Below are 18,322 nucleotides of genomic sequence, written 5' to 3' on the forward strand. Positions count from 1 at the left end.
AAGCAAAGAGAACTATTTAAGTCTATGGAATAAGGTAGAGTTCTGCTGCACTAAAGATTGCTCTTCGAGGTCTTCTTGTATGGCAAAAATGACCAGCAAGCCTATAGAAAGGTAAAATCTAGAGGACAACTGTATTGATTGTATACATCATTACCTGTGCCTATAAAACCTTGAACAAATATTTCTATGAATTTTGTTTTAAATTTATCTAGGACAAAGAAAGATAAAAATTCTATTTTTATTGTCGTTGATAGATTTTCTAAGATGACGAATTTCATTGCATGTTATAAGAATGATGATGTATCTCATATCACAAACTTGTTCTTTTGAAAGATTGTTCGTCTGCATGGTATTCCTAGAAGTATAGTGTCAGATCATGATGTTAAGTTCTTTAGTTACTTTTGGAAGACTTATGAAGGTAAGTTGAGAACTAAACTTTTATTTTCGACAACTTGTCATCCTTAAACAAATGAACAAAATTTTATCCCAACTTTTACATGTTGTTATTCAAAAGAATCTAAATAGTTGGGAAGAATGTTTGTCTTTTGTTGAGTTTGCTTATAATAGAATTGTGCATTCGACCACCAACTTTTCTCCTTTTGAAATTATTTATGGGTTTAATCCCCTAACTCCTATGGACTTAATTTCTTTACCTTAAAAAGAAAAGGTAAGTTTAGATGGTGAAAAGAAAGCAGATATGGTGAAACAACTCCATGAGGGAGTGTGACTATAAATTGAGAAAATGAACATATCGTATGCTTCTAAAGCAAACAAAGGGCGGAAACAAGTTGTTTTCTAACCTGATAATTGGGTTTGGATGCACATACATAAGGAGCGGTTTTCTAACCATAGAAAATAAAAGTTACAACCTCGTGGTGATGATCCATTCCAAGTTTTAAAAAGAATCAATGACAATGCCTACAAAGTTGATCTTTCAAGCGAGTATGGTGTTAATGCTACCTTTAATATTGATAATGTTACTTTGTTTGACACAAGTTTTGATTTGAGGATGAATCTTTTTTAGGAGAGAGGGGATGATATGGATCAACCCGCAAACACTAATGACCTATTACATGTTCCAAGTGAGCCCATCTCAAGGTGAGGCCTTGAAAGAAGCATTGAATGGATTAGTTATGCAAGATTCAGCCAAGGCTGAAATTGGAGATCTTTTGGAGCATCAAAAAGAGGCCTTAGTATATTTAATTCATGTGTAAGAGGGGCCTATTTCATCCTTATTTGAGTCATAAAGTTTCGATAACAAAGGTGCCAATTTTGTATCAGTTTCAATTTGCCTTGTTATGTGATTTTTCATGTGTTTTGTGGAGTCCTAACTAATATTGGATTTCCTATTATATGTGGGAACATTGATTATTTCCTTTAAATATTAGGATTTATTATTTTATTTTATTTTCTTATTAGATGAACAGAAAACACAACAAAAAAGACAAAGAAATCCAACTTGATTTAGGAAATAGTCACACTCCTATTAAATCTATTTCAGCTTTTCGGAATCAGATCTCAATCTTGATTGTGGATTGTGTGACCATGTGATCATAAGATTCGCATCAATAGATTAGCAGTTAACATTATGTTGGTTCATACAATGAAGAAGATTGGCATATCTTTGGATGAAATATCCAAGAGTATGATGGTGATCCAAAGTTTTAATCAAAAGGGACAATGCATCATTGGAAAGATTTGTATCAAGATTGAGATTGGAGAGATGAACTCTTTAGCACTTTGCTATATTATTAAGGCAAAGACTTCTTATGATTTACTTTTGGGAAAAACTTGGTTACACGAGAATGGCGTGGTTCCATCAACATTGCATCAATGCTTTAAGTATAGCCATAGTGGTGAAGTTAAGTGTGTTGTGAGTATAAAAGAACTATTCTCTATTGAAGAATCATATTATATAGATGTCAGGTTCTATTTTGAAGAGGATAAAAAGGTGAAGCTAGAAGTCATACCTAATTTCAAAGATAAGATAAAGTAGAAAAGGATAAAACATTAACAAAGTCAACCCAAAAGTTCATCACAAATCCTTAAGTTCAACTTTCCAAGAATTATATCCAAACAATGAAAGAAGAGCTAGTCTTACCATTATCAATCATGGATGGACTATCACTTTATGATTCTTACTCTTCAGAATTTATGATGGGTAAAACCTTTAAAAAAACAATAAAACAACTAGAAAGCTGGTTTGATCCTCATGTCCACATATTTTTAAAAAAATACAGGACATGAAACATGTAAATCTCATAAACTTGGAAGCTTATATGACATTTTTATAAGTGAAGGATCATCAAGAGAAGTAGGAAATATCAACGACAAAATAGAAAAGCATGTTTGGCTAACGGGAGACACCACACATACCATCCAAAAAGCACGAGTGCCTCTAACATGCTAGCACGTGTATAGCAACTTTTAAATTTTAAAATTGATCAATTACATTAAAAGATCATATTACCCTTTGTAATTGTGGAATTAACAAAAAAAAAAAACTAACTAAAAAGATCAAAAGACCCTAAACCCATGTTTTAATTTTGTTGGTTCAAAGAACAAATATGTATTTTTTTAATACCCCACTCAAATCATTAATGACTAACAGGTTATGCGAAAATATCAAAATACCTAAGTTTTATTTGGAAGGGCACAAAAGTCATTCCAATAGTAAACTTAGAGTGAGTGCACAGTGTTTATATTTCAGGCACGGGAGGTTTCTAAATTAAATATAATGCGGCGAAAAACAGGAGGTGTTTTAGCCAAGCTCTCCGACTACAATATCCCTTAGCGGGCTTCCGGACGGAAAACAGACAGGGAGCTGAATCGTTCTTGTTTCTTCAATTGATTGTGGCTAGCAAAGCATCCATTTGTTTTTCGTTTTATTTGTTAGAATCAAGGCATGGATTCGAACACATGCATCAATGAGTCAGGATTCAAAACAGAACATCTCCAATTGTATTCAGAATAGAATAAATCAATGAACTGAATAAAGGGTCAGAGCTCCTGTTGGAATTTATTTTCAAGTAAAATAGGGACGCCGTCCGATTCCACTATCCATCACAAATCTTTGTATAAATTCTCAACGAAATATCTCTAAAGACATTGGAGAAAGTATCCCACACACAAACAAGAAGAAACTAGGCAACTAAAGCATTGAAGAGCTAAGATTTATATGATTTGGTTGGTCACGTTGGATACGATGGACATATCAAGATTCAAGACTTCCAAGATCACTTCATAAAACATCAGACACCAGTGTAAACAAAGTAACATCTCAAGCGCTACTCTATCTACCATCAGCACAATAAAGCTTCCACTTTGACAATTAACCAAAAAAATTCACTAGCTGCAAATCCGTGCATCTTGCAAAAGAACCTAGGGAATTTTCAGTCTTCATTTTACTCTTCTGCAGATCAGTCAATTTTGACAGAGGCGTAGATCTTCTGGACAAACCAGAAGCAAGCATAGAAACCAATTGTTCCCGTCAAAACAAAGAAAGCATATGAGATAATTATCATGTACCCGAAGTAGAGAACACCAGAAACAAACTTTGTAATCTCCAACTTGGTGAAGAAGTAGAAAATTGAGTACAGGAAGAGGTACAGAGCAGAGGAGCCAGCAGTCAGATAAGACCTCCACCACCAGTGGTAGTCTTCACTACATAACTGGAAGTAGCAAAGCACAACTGTTATTTCTGCACAGGTGATCAGAAGGATAACAAATACTATGAAGAGGAAGCCAAAGATGTAATAGAACTGATTGAGCCATATCGATGTCAAAATGAAGAAGAGCTCGATGAAAACAGCACCAAATGGAAGAATGCCTCCAATAAGTATAGAGAAAACTGGTTTCATGTACCATGCCTGCTCAGGGACTTGCCTGGGAATTTTGTTTGTTTTCACAGGATCTTCAATAGCTGGCTTTTTGAAACCTAAATAACTACCGACAAAGACCAAGGGGACAGATATACCAAACCATAAGCAAACAAGAGCAAACATCGTCCCGAAAGGCACTGCCCCTGAAGATTTCTCCCCCCAAATGAGGGCATTCAGAACAAAGAAGATTGCAAAAAGAATACCCGGAAACATAAACGCAGTTTTAAGAGTATTTCTCTTCCAATCCGTGCCTTTGAACATTTTGTGCAAACGTGCTGATGAGTAACCAGCAAATAAGCCCATGAAGACCCACAAGAGAACCATGGCAGTCATAAGACCACCTCTGTTGGAAGGAGATAGGAAACCCAGCAAAGCAAATATCATTGTCACAAGTGTCATTCCAAAGATCTGTACACCTGTACCTGCATACACACAAAGTAAACCAGAGTTGATTGGTGCCCTGAATACATCTCCATGGACAAGTTTCCACCCAGTTTCCTCTTGTGCCTCATCTTGAGTTTCCAACTGATTGTAGTTTGCAATATCTCTATATAGAGTTCTCATCATTATCATGGCCACCATACCGGAAAGGAAGAGGACAATCATCAGTGAGTTAATGATGGAAAACCAGTGAATCTGATCATCATTCATGAGGAGGTACGTATCCCAACGAGATGCCCATTTAATTTCACTTTCCTAAGAGAAATAAGGGGGATGAAGAGAATAAAGAAGTGAGAAAATGTACAGGACAAATGAAGCAGCTCAGGCAAGGAGAAGAAGAGTTTATTAAGAAAAACCTTGAAGGTAACATCATATGTGAACACAATTTCCTTTCCTACATCCACTTCTTGTGGAACAGTGCTGCCTTGAATTAACATTTTGGTGTCCTTGTTGCAAGTTGTCAATTGAGGATCATTATCATCCCACTCCTTGTATTCATGATTCACACTGTTTGCAAGTGTCAAACATACAAAGAATGAAACGGTAAGTTAAATATATTACTATCCCAAAGTGATTCTATAACAACGGGAATTGAGAGCTCTGTGTTTAAAATTTTTATCTAAATGGAAACACAGAGAGCTTACTTTATCAAAATTTAATAGCCACAGCATCAAAGAGATATACAAATAATGCTAGGAGCGATCATTAAAGTGAATTTGATCCAGTACAGAAACTCTTTTAAGGAACTTTATGGTATTGAATTAGAAAATAATAAGAGATCAAGCTGCATTGCCAGCAGGAGCAATAACAGCTAAATCCTTTGGAAACTAGGACTTGCTTGCAGCGAACACACATGCTCATCTTTTTTTTCCTTCACCAGTAACCAATACAAAAGTGAACTTAACAATCAAAAAGAAGATGGTAGAAAACCTGTTTGGAGTAACCTCAAACCCAACAATGCGAGAAGAATCTGTCTCAGGATCCTTGTGGTACATAACTCTAAAGCTCAAGTGGTTGTTGATAAAATACTTCTCCTCTTTGCTCTGCAAACAAAAAATCTTCAATCAATATAGACACAAATATGCCCATGCTTTGATGCTTGAAAATGCTTCCTGAAACATACCCCAGCATAATTTCCTTTGAACCCAACACGGAAACCATGCTCGTAAGTTGTTGATTGACTCCCATCCCTCCTTTGTCTAAGAACAGCAACTGGAAGATTATCTAAAATCCTACACATCCATTTCCAAGCTATCAGTACAAAGAAAAACCTATTTCAAAATCTATGAGATTAGCATCCATAGAGCTGATGCAGCATACATAGACCAACAGGTGAGTCTGTAAGAAATCATCTTCAACTTACATGTTAACACGATATTCATCGTCAATTTTTTCCTTGAAATTCTTTGCAGATTCAGCATCAAGTTTCTTTAGACGACAGGCCACTTTGCATAACTTCTCATTCATCATTTTAAACTGGAGTATGATTCATTAATTAATAACCAAGGCAATGAGGAAAACAGTAATTCAGCAGGTTCAATTGTCAACCGAAAACAAGTGAATAAAATAATGAAAGAATAATAAATAAATGCTTACAGTATATACTGAATTCTCAATGCGGTCTCCTCGAAGAACTTCCCCCAAATTTTCTGCGTTGTTCTCAATCTTCTTAGGCTTACAGTAGTTCAAGTAGTAGTAGTCATATGGAAGTTGTGTTTTTGTCGATGATAATTTGTTCACTTTGACAGAAAGGATGTTATCCTATTCAGAAAGAGTGCAAATGTCACACAAACAGTAAGGTATAATAAGTCTAAAATAATAAATTAAAAAAGAAGGAACAAATCATTTAAGAATCATAACAAAATTTCTAAAAGAAATAAGAAAACTGCACCCAATCCATTCACATTCACACCACTTAAAATATCCATATATTCATCGTTTCGTGTAAATTCACTTGGTCATCTTAAATGCAAACTTTGAAAATAGCAAATCAAAATAACCCATCGTATCCTAAGCCTCGATAAGCAAAACACAAAACAAACCCAGGATTTGACCCCAAAAAGAGAAAACAGTGACAGATCTAGAAGAACCCAAAAAGGAAAGGGATAAAAAAAAAAAAAAAAAAGAACATAAAAAAGTATTAGATCAAACACGAAATAGAAAAGGGTCAGCGTAGATCCAGTTCCATTATGACTAGAAGAAAAACAGAGATGTAACTAATGAATAAGAAAGAGGAAAACAGATAAACGAACCTTTTGAAAGTCACGAGGAGCCACACCAGGCAAGTAGAAAGAGTGTGCGGAGGAGATGAATAGGAAAGCCAAGATGAAAGTTGCAGAGATCCGACCACCCATCGTCTCCATCTTCTTCTTGAGAAAAAGGTTACTGTTCTCGATTGAGGAGAGGAAATAAAGGGAGAAAGGGAGATGACAGAGGTTTTTTACAGTGGCAATAGACTCCCTCTGCAGTAATAGTAATAAAGAACAAAGAAAAGGGCTTTCTTGGTTTTTTCATTTTACTTTTGCGCGCATATATATAGGCCAGCACAGCTCTAAAAAAAAAAGAATTTATCGGAAAATATTCAAGTTGTGAAAAAATATTTAATATTTTTATTAAATCTAATTTAGTGAATTAAACTTGAGATTTTTTAATTTAAATTTTTATTTAATACATGCTTTAAATTAAATCATGTAAAAGTTATTCTAATATAATTTAGTTAACTTAATTAATTAAAAAACATCTCAGCCAACTAATAAAATAAATTTAAAAAAATAATAATAAAATTGACATAATAAAAGCCCCTTTTATCCTAAGTGCATGTCTAGCTCATGTTTACAAGTAATTTTTCTTGGAAGTTGTCCTCATGATATATTTAACTTAACATCTTCAAATATAACTTCGTCAACCAATAAAAAAATATATGAATAAAATTTTTAAAAAAAAAAATTGACAAGAAAAAAACTTTTCACCTGACTTCTTGCTTAGCTGGAGTTTAAAATTAAACTGTATAAAATTTCTTTAATATGATTTAGTCAACTTGATTATTTCAAAGAAATTTTGGATGACTATTAAAAAAATATTTGATGATGAAATTGAAATAAAAAAAATAAAATTAAAAAAAAATGGAGGGGAAATAGAAAAAAAAAATAGGGGGTTGAATTGAAAAAAAAAAGCTCCATAATGATTCTTGGTTGTTTTAGTATATAAGTATTCTAGTTATTTGACCTTGTACTTGCTGTGGGTTGGATTGCTTTTTTTTTGTAAAATAAAATAAATATACAAGCTTTTCTAATGTGTTTTCCTACAAAAAAAAAATTATTAATTGTAAATTGAAAAGTTTATACATGTATTTAATTAAATAAATCGAGAATTATTTATGTCAATAAATACAAAACAGATATGTTAATGCATCTATTCAACTCGTCTTGTTGTGGATCAAGTATTTTTTTTCATCTAACATAAAATAATACATATATATGTTTTATTAACATATTTTTTGTTATCAGGTCAAAAAAATAATTATGAATTAAAATGTAATGCTTGCATATAATAAACTAAAGTGAATATCATATGTTAATAAAAACGTGTAAGATCTCAAGTTAATTTTTAATGTAGTAGAAAAATAAAACAATGTTACAATGCTACAAGGAAACACCATTTCCTTTTAATCTTTGTATAATAATTTTTCAGAAGATGGTGCAAACAAAAAAATAAAAATTACAAAAGAATAAAAAAAAATGATATAAATAGATCAAGTACAAAGTGATAAATATTTCAAGAGCAAAGAATAAAAAATAATATTTTTTTTCAAAAAAAATATAAAGAGAAAAAAGAAAAACTAAAAAAAATGCAGAAGAATGAGAATAAAAAAAAATATAATGATTATTAGGACAAGTATAAAAAGATAAATATGTCAAGTTTAAATTGAAAAAAAAAATCTAAGTGATCTTTTTTAAGTAGAAAAAAAAAAGAAAATATTATAATTAAACTGGAAGCCATTCAGCAAAGAAAGTAAAAAAAATGTTAAGTTCATGAAAGTTATTATAAGCAGTGGAGGCAAAAAAATTAAAAACCCATTAAATATTACACACACAATAAAAGATATTAAACGAGTGATTTTTTCAAGTATTTCTTACAATAAATTCTACTATCTCAAAATAGTCATAAATTAATAACTTATCAAACAATTTCTAATTAACAAAATACTTAAAGAAAACAGCCTTTTACTGTAACTTTTCTTATAATTCATTATGGATTTACATAGTGAATTTACTAAATTGTCCCTGAAAGAAAGAAACACAAAGTCTAGCTTTAGAGATATTTTTAGACTTTTGCTAGGAATATATTTGATATTGTAGAATTGGTGAGGGGTGGTGTGTGTGTGTGTATTTTACTCTATTTATTGCATAGTATAAAGTTCTAGATACCATTTGGAAGCAGAATTTTGATTTGTTTTGGGAGGAGCTTTTTGAGTTTTTTATTTTCTTGAGCACATGGAGATTACCAGAATAAAATTGGATTTTAAAACAAATGTTTTTGTCTTTAGGGGTAGCAACGTCTTTTGAACTTTAGTTTTTTTGTAAATTTTGTATGGGGTCAAGAGTGTTTTGATATTACTAAATAAATAAATAAAATTGTTGGCACATGATAAAGAACGTGCTAGTATGTAGAAGTTGTCCACACCATTTTGGCGGCATGTGACACCTCTGATATCCAAAATACCCAACCGCCATCTCAAACAAAGTGTCACGGGGCATCGCTTCTTCCTTATCAGCGTATGTTGTTATAAGGGTCGTTGTTAGGCAGCGGTTGAATTTCTTCTTCTCCATCTTCTTTTCTCTTTCCTCCACCCACCCAAAGTTCAAAAATGTCCTAACTTTTGTATTATTTTAATTGTGGTCCTTATAGTTTTTATTGTTCTGTATTTGTTTTAAATTCTTTTAATATTTTTATTTTAATTTCATTCTTTATTATTTTATTTTATTTTATTTCTATATGTTAGATTTAGTCTTCTTTCTTTTAATTGATATTTACTTTTTTTTTCACCCTTCTTCTAATTGATTTTCTTTTCAATTTCATACTTGATTTTTGTTTTTTTTTTTTTAATTTGGTTCCCATTCTTTTCATTATAATTTCTTTTGGTTTTATTTATTTTCTTAATTTAGTTTTTTTCCCAGATTCATCCTCCATTGTTTGATTTTAATGCCACATTTGATCTATATTTTTATAATTTTAGTTTTTAAACCTGACCGAAGGGTCGACTCCGAGTAAGTCCTGGGTCACAAATCGAGTGGGTTAGTCAAGGTTACCCGAATCGATTTGACCTAAAAAAACATTCAATGAGTTTTAAATTTTTTTTACAAAGAAGTTGCATCCTTATTTTTTTAATTATGGTTTTTAAACCCGACCCGAAAGTCGACCATGAACAAGTCCTGGGTCACAGGTTGGGTGGGTTAGCTAGGATTACCCAAGCAACTTTTTTTTTTTAAAATATGAAAAAATGACATTATGTTGGTAAACATTTTACAAAAAAAAAAATCAATGGGTTTTAAGACGGGGTTTTAAAAAAAAAATCAAAAGAATTTAACAAAGAAATCGGGTGTTCATTCTTTTGATCATGATTTTTAGACCCAGCCCGGGGGTAGACCCCAAGCAGTTCCTGGGTCACTAGTCAAGTAAGTTAACAAGGGTTACCTGAATCAACTGATTTTTTTTTTTATTCTGCAATAATGTTAAAATTATATATTTTTTTATAAAGATTTAGGAAATAAAATCAACGAATTTTCAAAAAATTTAACAAAAAAAAATAGTCATCCTTCCTTTGATTGTGTTTTTTAATTAATTTATTTTTTTATTTCATCACTTGAAATTTAGTTTATTGAGGATTTTGCTTCATGAGTTTTTTCAGGTTTGTCTTCTATAAAATATTTCCGGCCTCATAAACGGGTCACAAGTTTAGAAGGTTAGCTTTAATTAACTTTTATTTTTTTCGCGTATTTTTTTTAATTATGTTTTCTAACATTTGATTGGTTACGAATTAGTCTTTGTTATTTTTATTTTTTTTCTCTGGGGTTATTCCAATCTCATGTTTCGAGTCACAGATTTAATGAGTCGACTAGTCTTTTTCTGTTGTCACTTTTTTTTATATCCTGGCTATCAACTTTTTTATTAATTCAATTTATTTGTTGCTATTGTCTTTTTTTTTTTTTTTTAACTATTATTAGATTAGCTGAGGTTATTAAGCCTGATCAACTCAATAACCCAATTCTCTAATTTTAAATCCCAAGTTTAACATGGAGGTTATTTTTATGTTTAGAAAAAAATAGCCCGACCCACAGCACAACGCAAAACCATTTATCAACTATTATTATAAGAAATTATAATCTTATTTAAAAAAAATTAATATTATTAGATGGTTATTAAAATGTCATGGTAATTATTTTATTTCAAAATATTTTATTTTAAATTGTTAAAAAAGTAAAGCAATTAAATAAAAATTAAAATCATAAAAAGAGAAAGGGTAAAGGGAGTCCTAAAATCTAGTTTAGTTGCGCAGTCGACTTGCACAATGAAAAGATTAGCTCACGTGCCGGATCTTAAAATTAAAAAAACTAACAGATTACATGTCATTTTCTGAAATAATTTTTTAGCACCTCTAACGATTAAAAAATTGATGGACTTTTTCATCTAAACACTTAAAATCTAACTTGTTTTTACCTTAAAATCACGAGAGTAAAAGAAAAACAAATTCTAAAAATAATTTTTTATAGCCTTATTATCATTACCATTACTTTTTAAAATATTTTTTATATCAAAATATATTAAAATAATTTTTTTTTAATTTTTAAAATCAATATATTAAATTTTTATAAAACACGGATGCAATAACATTTCTAATCATTCTCTGCGTCTAAGATTTCAAAATCCAATCAAATAAAAAGACTGGCCACCCTTTCTGGATTTATTTCTGCTTTTTATATTCTAATTATTTCAAGTTCAGAAATTTAATAAAAATGAAAATTAATTATCAAAATACAAAGTTTGGAAATTACAAGCATCTAATCTAATCATTTTGCAAGCCGACAACGCAACTAAAGTCTAAGGGAGCAGTTCCAAAATCTCCTTTAATCATGAAAAATTAATTTTTTTTTTTAAAAAAAAAAGTGTTCATAGAGGGGGGCTTCTTTTTGGCCTTCGAATCCCATGAAACCAAACACAAAAGAGCCTGCACAAGGGTGCTAGTCAATAACTTGTACAGTAGCCAATGCCCACCTTCAAAAACATCTAAAGTTCTCCAGGAGATCTCCCAGTAAATGAACTACACTAACCAAGACGAGGGTGAAGGAGAGGCTATGTTAATACGAGTCTTTGATTAACACTGTTCAGGAAAAAAACTAGCAGACCTAACTTCTTTCACATGCGAGAATGTGAGATTTGAAATTCTCAAGCTCAACCAAGACATCCTCCTCGGCCCTGTGAATCAAATCAATCATTCGCCATATCTGCATCAAAATTAAAATGTCTCAGATAATGAACACGACAGCATTCAATTGGGTCTCTCTCCACCCGGGCAAGGTGTACATTCTTCAATCTGATTTCATTGTTTTTATCTTGTAGAAAGCTGTTCTTGATAAATAAGTTCTGCAGGAAGCAAGTAGCTAGCTGCTGCTAGACTCCATTTATAGTCTTGCAACTAATCTCACTAGAGAAACATGACATGGACTGACTTAAAACCACCGGCATGAATTACAGTAAAGACATTATAATATCAAGAAAATTCTCTCACCTGTAGAGTGCCGCCTCCTCCTGTACTTTCACCATCGTCAGACACACTGACAATTGTCCATGGATCAGATGCATTCCAGTGGAAGTCAACAACCTTATCCCTACACAAGTACATGGTCTAGCAGTTACTCTGTGAAAGCCTCATTAAAGGAAGCATTTCGGGGGCAAAATCATCAATCCCCAACCTTCAAATAGATCCATAAGCATCAAAAAATAATTGTTCTAAGGATCATCTTCAAATTGATTAAGCATAAAAGTTCAACTATGAGCAATTATTGCAATTTCCATGCATGGAAAAGCACAAATAGAAACGCAGGATAGGCTCCATACCGATGGCCAGCATGCCGGAAAAATAATCCGGGAGGAGCAGTTGGCACTTTCAGTCCAGTAGAGTCTTGTTTTTTACCAATCTGAAAAAGAAAAAAGAAAAAACAAAAAAACAAACTTCGTTAGAAACATGCAAGTTCAAAAAGATAATCAAAATTAAAAAATTACAGGGCTAAACATCAAGGCCCCAAACCAGTTTCAGAAGGTGCATTAGGATGGAAACACCAATCTAGTAAAGCAGATAGTAATGGATGTGCTGGCATTCTTACATTCTAGAATGCTAACATGACAATAGAAAAAATTAATTTGAGCATGCCACACTCCAGTCTACTTGCTCCGATGAAACATTTAAAAGGCCTCAATATTATCCTATAATGTGGTATAAATGTTTAATGCATTTTGCAAAAAGTGGAACTCTTTTTTTTTTTTTTTTAAAGAAAAATACATAGCCCTAGAAAGGAGTCCCATCCTCAATCTTGTCGCTTCAAAGTAACACGAACAGTTTCTAAAGAATTACTTAGCACACAAAACAACATATTGCCTAAAGACCTCCCCAGACTCAAGAATTTAGCAGAAAAGTGCCACTTTGAACAATTCTAATGGTACCGTCATCATCATTGTCATAACATCCCAATCCATTAATTGTGACCAATCCCATAAACGGAACAGCATCATTCATCATTTTTTAACCCATTGGCAGAAAATACACCACGCCAAACCATTTCACAGATCATCCCTTGTACATTTGATTGAGTTTCCCTCATGGTGTTGTTTTTTTTCCACCTTATTTTATGGTTTCTGTAGAAACACACACTCACACAGAAAGATCAAACCACCTTATTTTATGGTTTTTTGTAGAAACACACACACACAGAAAGATCAAAGCATAGCCTTGAAACCTTTTCGTAATCCCATATATTTAGAATGCCATCCTCTGCAGAAGTGCCAAAGACAGACGATTTATCTGGAGACCACTGGAAACAATTGCTTTGTTAGAAATAACCAAAAATAAATAAAGTTTGTACTGAGATAGATAGAAACAATGAGAAGTTGAGCCAAGAGACAGAATAATTTTCAGACCTGTACACAGAGGACCGCAGCATTATGACCCTCAAACTTATGAACAGGTGCTCCTACCCCTCCAAGATTGAGGTTCCGACGATCAAACATGTGAACAGAATTATCAGCAGACCTAAAGTAAGGGCAACATGATCCAAGACACAGGCCAAAGTTCATCACAAGTGAAATACAGTTACAAAGAAATGAAAAGAAAAGGAATAAATAAATAAATGTAATTTTAACCCAAACTATGGCAGAAGCATCAATACAGATTCGATACTGTCAGTCTCATGAGAAAGAAAAAACATGCATAAGGATAGATTATATAAGTACCCTGTCAGAATGAGATTCACATCATGAGGATTCCAATCAACACAATGAAGATCAGCATTGTGAGCTTTCTCAACCTGCCAAATAACAACAAAACTCTCATAAATAAATCAACTAGGAATGCAAAATTGTTACATGAAGGATGACATATTCAGCTCTGTTTACCAAAAACATAATTGCAGGGAATCAAAGTCACATTGGCTTCCTACCCATGCTAAATTACCATTCACATAAACAATGATATCCCAGTGTGATAGAAACCACATTTGTTGTTCATGCATTGACAATGCACAGCAGGATGTTTTCTGACTGTTACTTTGCCAGCCAAGTAAATTCAATCCACAATTTTTCTTGCTCGCCTACCCATAGCTAGGAAAGTCTAGTGTGCAAAGGGAAAAGAATGAAACCAGAGCGTGGAAAGAAGAAATGTAACCTTGACAACTGGAGTACAGCCAGCTCTTGCATCCCATAATACAAGGCAAGAATCATCACCCACACTGCAGAACTCCTGTGCACTACTCAAGGAAATAGATAAAATGAGAGCAAACCATAAAGAATAAAAGTTCAAAGAAAACCTCAGTGTTACACTGGTAGAAATTCTTTTTTCTTGAAAAATGGAAAAGAGAATAACTATCGATATCTGAAGAAAGTGCCTGCTAAATGGCAGATAATAATTCACAAGTGAAAAATGCATGATTGCTTGACTAAACACATTTGATTAAGATTACAGGACCTACCTTGATGGGCAAAATTGAACATCTTCAACAGTATCTGTATGCCCTTGGTAGACATCCCGTGGTCCAATGGAAGGACTCTTGGTACGCTTGTCATTACCTCCACCTGCCTTAGAGGCAGATTTATTAGGGAAGCCACCAGATCCAGGAGACTTTGACAGCCCTGGCTCTGCTGCCAAAGTTGAAATATGGTCCTGAATACTCCACAAAACCACCAACTTGTCCTTACCTGCAACAAAAATTTTCCCCAACAGAAAAGATTATGAGAACTCTAATTAATGCAGTTGCCAACAAACAACAAAAAACACAACAGGAAAAGTGGGTTGCATATCAACACTAGTTTAGAAAAGTTTAATTTCTTTATGAAATTGAATTCACACAACCATAGTTATGATATGTGAAAAATGAGTACATTGCTTAATTAATGATTTTGTTCGAGAATCTAATGAACTGAAAGAAAAAAAAAAAACTAAAACTAAATTCCAACCTCCAGAGAGCACAAAGGGCTCAGTTGGACACATAGCAAGAGCGAATTCTGCATCGTCTTTATGGCCAGTCAATATCTGCAAGACGATGTATCTCATTAAACAAGTGCCTTAATTAAAAAGAACAACAAAACTTTCCTGAAAATCAACGAACTCTTCATGGTTGTCAGAGAATTGTGCCAATGATAAATACAATTACAAAAATTAATTTTCTAATTGACCGTGTATAGTCTGGAATACGCATGCTGTAACAAATGTCATAGAAAATGGTTATAAAAGGATTGTGACAATTATTTAATATATTTAACTAGTATAGAGTTATAAAAGGATTAAAAAAAAGAAAAAATCACTGGGCCAGGAATAACCAGATCTGGACAAGACTCTGTAGCTCCCAGGACAGCATGACGATTAGGTTGAGAATCAACATCCCAAATGAGAACCTGCTCGAAGATACAGACAATTTAAATTGGAAAAACTGTGCAATTAAGACTATCAATGTTTTTTTTATTTGAGCGGTAACTAAATGCCTAAAACTCTTGAATTTTTTTTTATTTGAAAGGTAACTAAATGATTACATCAGGACTATCGGTGTGTGTAGCCACAATGTTGGTGTTCTGTGGGAGTTCCCTGATTCTGTTCACCTGGAAAAACAAAAAACAGAAATACAAAATTTGAGGATTAATGAAGTATCCTCCACTATACTTCCATTGAAAGATGGGGAACAACTTTGAAGATTATGTTAGCTGATTAACATCTCATATAAGCAATATTTTCCAAACAAAAAATACAAAATATTATTTCCAAGCAATATTGAAGACCGAGGAACAGAAAAGTAAAGTTGGAGGATTCTATCTCAAAAAGTAAAATAATTACCCCAATGAATTAAAAAAAAAAAACCAGTAAGGTAATTCATTGGAACACCTTAAATGCCTTCCAAATAATTCTTTCAGATATCAAAAATGAGAAATCCTGAGAACCATATAAAGGGAGAAAAAGGAGAAGCATGGGGTGAAGAAATAATAGAAAGAGAAGAGAAAAGTATTAGGGAGACAACAAATAAACACATCAGTGACATGTTTGTAGCCTAAGCTGCAAAGTCCCCTTCATATTTGGTTATATCTACAGCATAAGAATCTTTCCTTTTCCTCCTTAACAAAAGCAACAAGCTATTCTGTCATTAACCTGTAATTATCAGTATTAAAGTCATGAAATATTGTAATTCTTGTTCATCCTAAATAAATCCCAGGCACCTTGTGGAATGTACCTCCCTCTATCAACCCATTCATGAAAGGATTCATCATGCTACGACAGTTTTACTTAACACAAGGCTCCATGAATTGAGCAATTCACAACAGAAGTTATAATAACAAAGATGAGATATTTTTCAAGTTTTCACTCAATAAAGCAAATGTACTTGTGGAGCATCATATATCTCAACTGTGCTCAAACGTTTGAATATTTTCTTATCACAGTAATTCAATAATAAATATGCAGATGTTTAGGCAACCAAGCTATAAGCAAGCTACACTTTCAACTGTGATTTCTGCACTTCAAACTAGAGCTAATGAAACTAAATGGATTTTTTAATTAAAAGGATCTACCCTTTCAAATTAAATTAAATTTTCATATGAGGCTTTTAAAACTTCTTCCTCTCTGGGATCATTTCTTTCTCAGGAAAGTGAAGCGTATCATTTCCCAAAATCACATGAATCCAAGTTTCACACTGATGAATAACCCTTGGAAACATTAGGTGCAAATTACAAATCCTGCGACCAGTATACCTTTTCTAGCGTTCACAATTTATAGAACTTAGTTCCTCTTTCAAATTGATAAGTCATGCAACAAGGAGATGGGTAAGTAAAAGAAACTACTAAGACAGGATAGGTACCTCGCCAGGGTGTATAATAGTTTTATACTTCTTTACAAAGGGAGAGCGCGCTTCCTCATTGAACTGAAAGATCAAGCAACCAACCAATAACGCATACAATCAGTAAAAAGAAAAGGATGAAGGGGTAAAAATTATAAGTAAAAGGAACAATGAAAATAACAAATCATAAAGACATCACCTGTGATATGTGTTCTGCAGCTGCAACCCTTGGTTTAACAACTTCACAGTTAGCAATGACCAGAGTATTTGGAACACTGCCATCTGTCTGAATAAAAGATAGTGGAACAAATCAACAATCCATGAACAGAATACATCAACATGGACAAGCTCACATACAACATTACTATGCCGAATACGTAAAATGATGAATCTCAGGCATTTGGCAACTTCAATAACATTAGCAATCTTGCCTGTTCAGAGAGGTACAAGCGCTGACGATTCTTGTAAGTAGCTTGCTCAAGCTGTGGACCCCATCTGTCAGTTAAAAACAAGTCAGGTAAAGGATTAATCACCTTGCATTTGAAAATTAAAACTATTTCTACAAAAAATGCTCATGCATTAGAGCATGTCAATCTACATGAACTATACAGAGGTCCCCTGCTCGTGAAAGAGTCCCTGGCAGCATTTCTTAATAAACAAAGAATTTCATTTCCCTCCCTGCCAGCAGGCAGAAGACCAGGATTAGCTACCCTATTGTGATATAACCCTCCAAAAAAAAAAAACTTTAGGATAAGGGAACACGCTATCACCCTCATTTTATCATCTCCATTGGCTCTCCCTAAACTAGCTTCTCAGAAGAAAGAAAAATAAGATAGCAAGTCCAGTCCTAGAGAAGCAATTCTCGCCGAGAGGGCTAAGGAGCTTGACACTCTTTTTCTTGCTCTGCCATCCGGCAACCCTCATTAACATATCTAAACCCAAATACAATCCCCGAAAATGTCACACTCAATTTTCTCGGCAATGTAATAGGAATCGAAGAAAATGATTTTGCTTTTACAATTATTTTATTACGTAGCATGAATAAAGAAAAAATAAAATAAAGTTCAAACCCTAAAACAAGAGAAAGGAGAGAGAGACCGGCAAGAAAGAGAGGGCCAGACGAGGTTGTGATTAGCGAGCCAATCGTAGAGGACAGGGACCAGAGTCTTCCATTGTGTGTATCTCTCGTTCACCCCCATTCCCGATTTCTCCTTCTCTTCTCTCCTCTCCCTCTCCTCCTCCTCTCTCCTCTTCTTTTTCTTTCCCGCCTTCCTCTGCCCTCTCTCTCTCTCTCTCTCTCTCTCTCTAGGAGCCACCCACGGCAACGTTTGTTATGGTTCTTTTTAACTGCGTTGGGTGAGTTTTAAAAGTAAGTTCTTTTTATAATTTTAATTTGTTAATATTAAAAATAAT

General features: G+C 33.3%; 2 protein-coding genes across 3 annotated transcripts; both read right to left on the minus strand.

The window, feature by feature from the left end:
- Positions 1-2,986: 2,986 nt before the first annotated feature.
- LOC118031000 (transmembrane 9 superfamily member 7) lies at positions 2,987-6,798 on the minus strand. The gene is made up of 7 exons (XM_035035280.2): positions 6,575-6,798; positions 5,919-6,083; positions 5,686-5,798; positions 5,446-5,554; positions 5,253-5,365; positions 4,679-4,829; positions 2,987-4,577 (listed from the first exon to the last, which is right to left on the minus strand). The coding sequence occupies exons 1-7, from the start codon at positions 6,683-6,685 to the stop codon at positions 3,420-3,422; spliced, it is 1,920 nt and encodes a 639-aa protein (XP_034891171.1). The 5' UTR covers positions 6,686-6,798; the 3' UTR covers positions 2,987-3,419.
- Positions 6,799-11,307: 4,509 nt separating this feature from the next.
- Positions 11,308-18,204, minus strand: LOC118031001 (WD-40 repeat-containing protein MSI4). Of its 2 annotated transcripts, none has more exons than XM_035035282.2 (15): positions 18,008-18,204; positions 17,341-17,404; positions 17,109-17,195; positions 16,931-16,993; positions 15,618-15,683; positions 15,408-15,482; positions 15,045-15,120; positions 14,561-14,786; positions 14,257-14,338; positions 13,827-13,900; positions 13,515-13,626; positions 13,301-13,408; positions 12,438-12,517; positions 12,109-12,208; positions 11,308-11,824 (listed from the first exon to the last, which is right to left on the minus strand). In XM_035035282.2, exons 1-15 carry the CDS (start codon positions 18,106-18,108, stop codon positions 11,726-11,728), a joined length of 1,413 nt encoding a protein of 470 aa, XP_034891173.1. In that variant the 5' UTR covers positions 18,109-18,204; the 3' UTR covers positions 11,308-11,725. The 2 variants fall into 2 exon arrangements, with proteins under 2 accessions (XP_034891173.1, XP_034891174.1); XM_035035283.2 differs by having other exon boundaries at positions 13,334-13,408; positions 18,008-18,203.
- Between the last annotated feature and the right edge of the window lie 118 nt (positions 18,205-18,322).

Source organism: Populus alba, chromosome 3 (assembly GCF_005239225.2).
Source record: "Populus alba chromosome 3, ASM523922v2, whole genome shotgun sequence".
NCBI lineage: Eukaryota > Viridiplantae > Streptophyta > Magnoliopsida > Malpighiales > Salicaceae > Populus > Populus alba.

Bases quoted from the DNA above. Each gene is read 5' to 3' on its own strand.
- LOC118031000 (XM_035035280.2), bottom strand. From the start codon at position 6,685: ATGGAGACGATGGGTGGTCGGATCTCTGCAACTTTCATCTTGGCTTTC. The intron at 6,084-6,574 runs GTTCGTTTATCT...CTTTCTGAATAG, and splicing joins CTCCTCGTGACTTTCAAAAG to GATAACATCCTTTCTGTCAA. The intron at 4,578-4,678 runs GTTTTTCTTAAT...TATTTCTCTTAG, and splicing joins CATATGATGTTACCTTCAAG to GAAAGTGAAATTAAATGGGC.
- LOC118031001 (XM_035035282.2), bottom strand. From the start codon at position 18,108: ATGGGGGTGAACGAGAGATACACACAATGGAAGACTCTGGTCCCTGTC. The intron at 17,196-17,340 runs GCAAGATTGCTA...TCTTTTATTCAG, and splicing joins GCTTGTACCTCTCTGAACAG to ACAGATGGCAGTGTTCCAAA. The intron at 12,518-13,300 runs GTGTGTTTCTAC...TTTCTTTTTCAG, and splicing joins GCTTTGATCTTTCTGTGTGT to ATTGGTAAAAAACAAGACTC.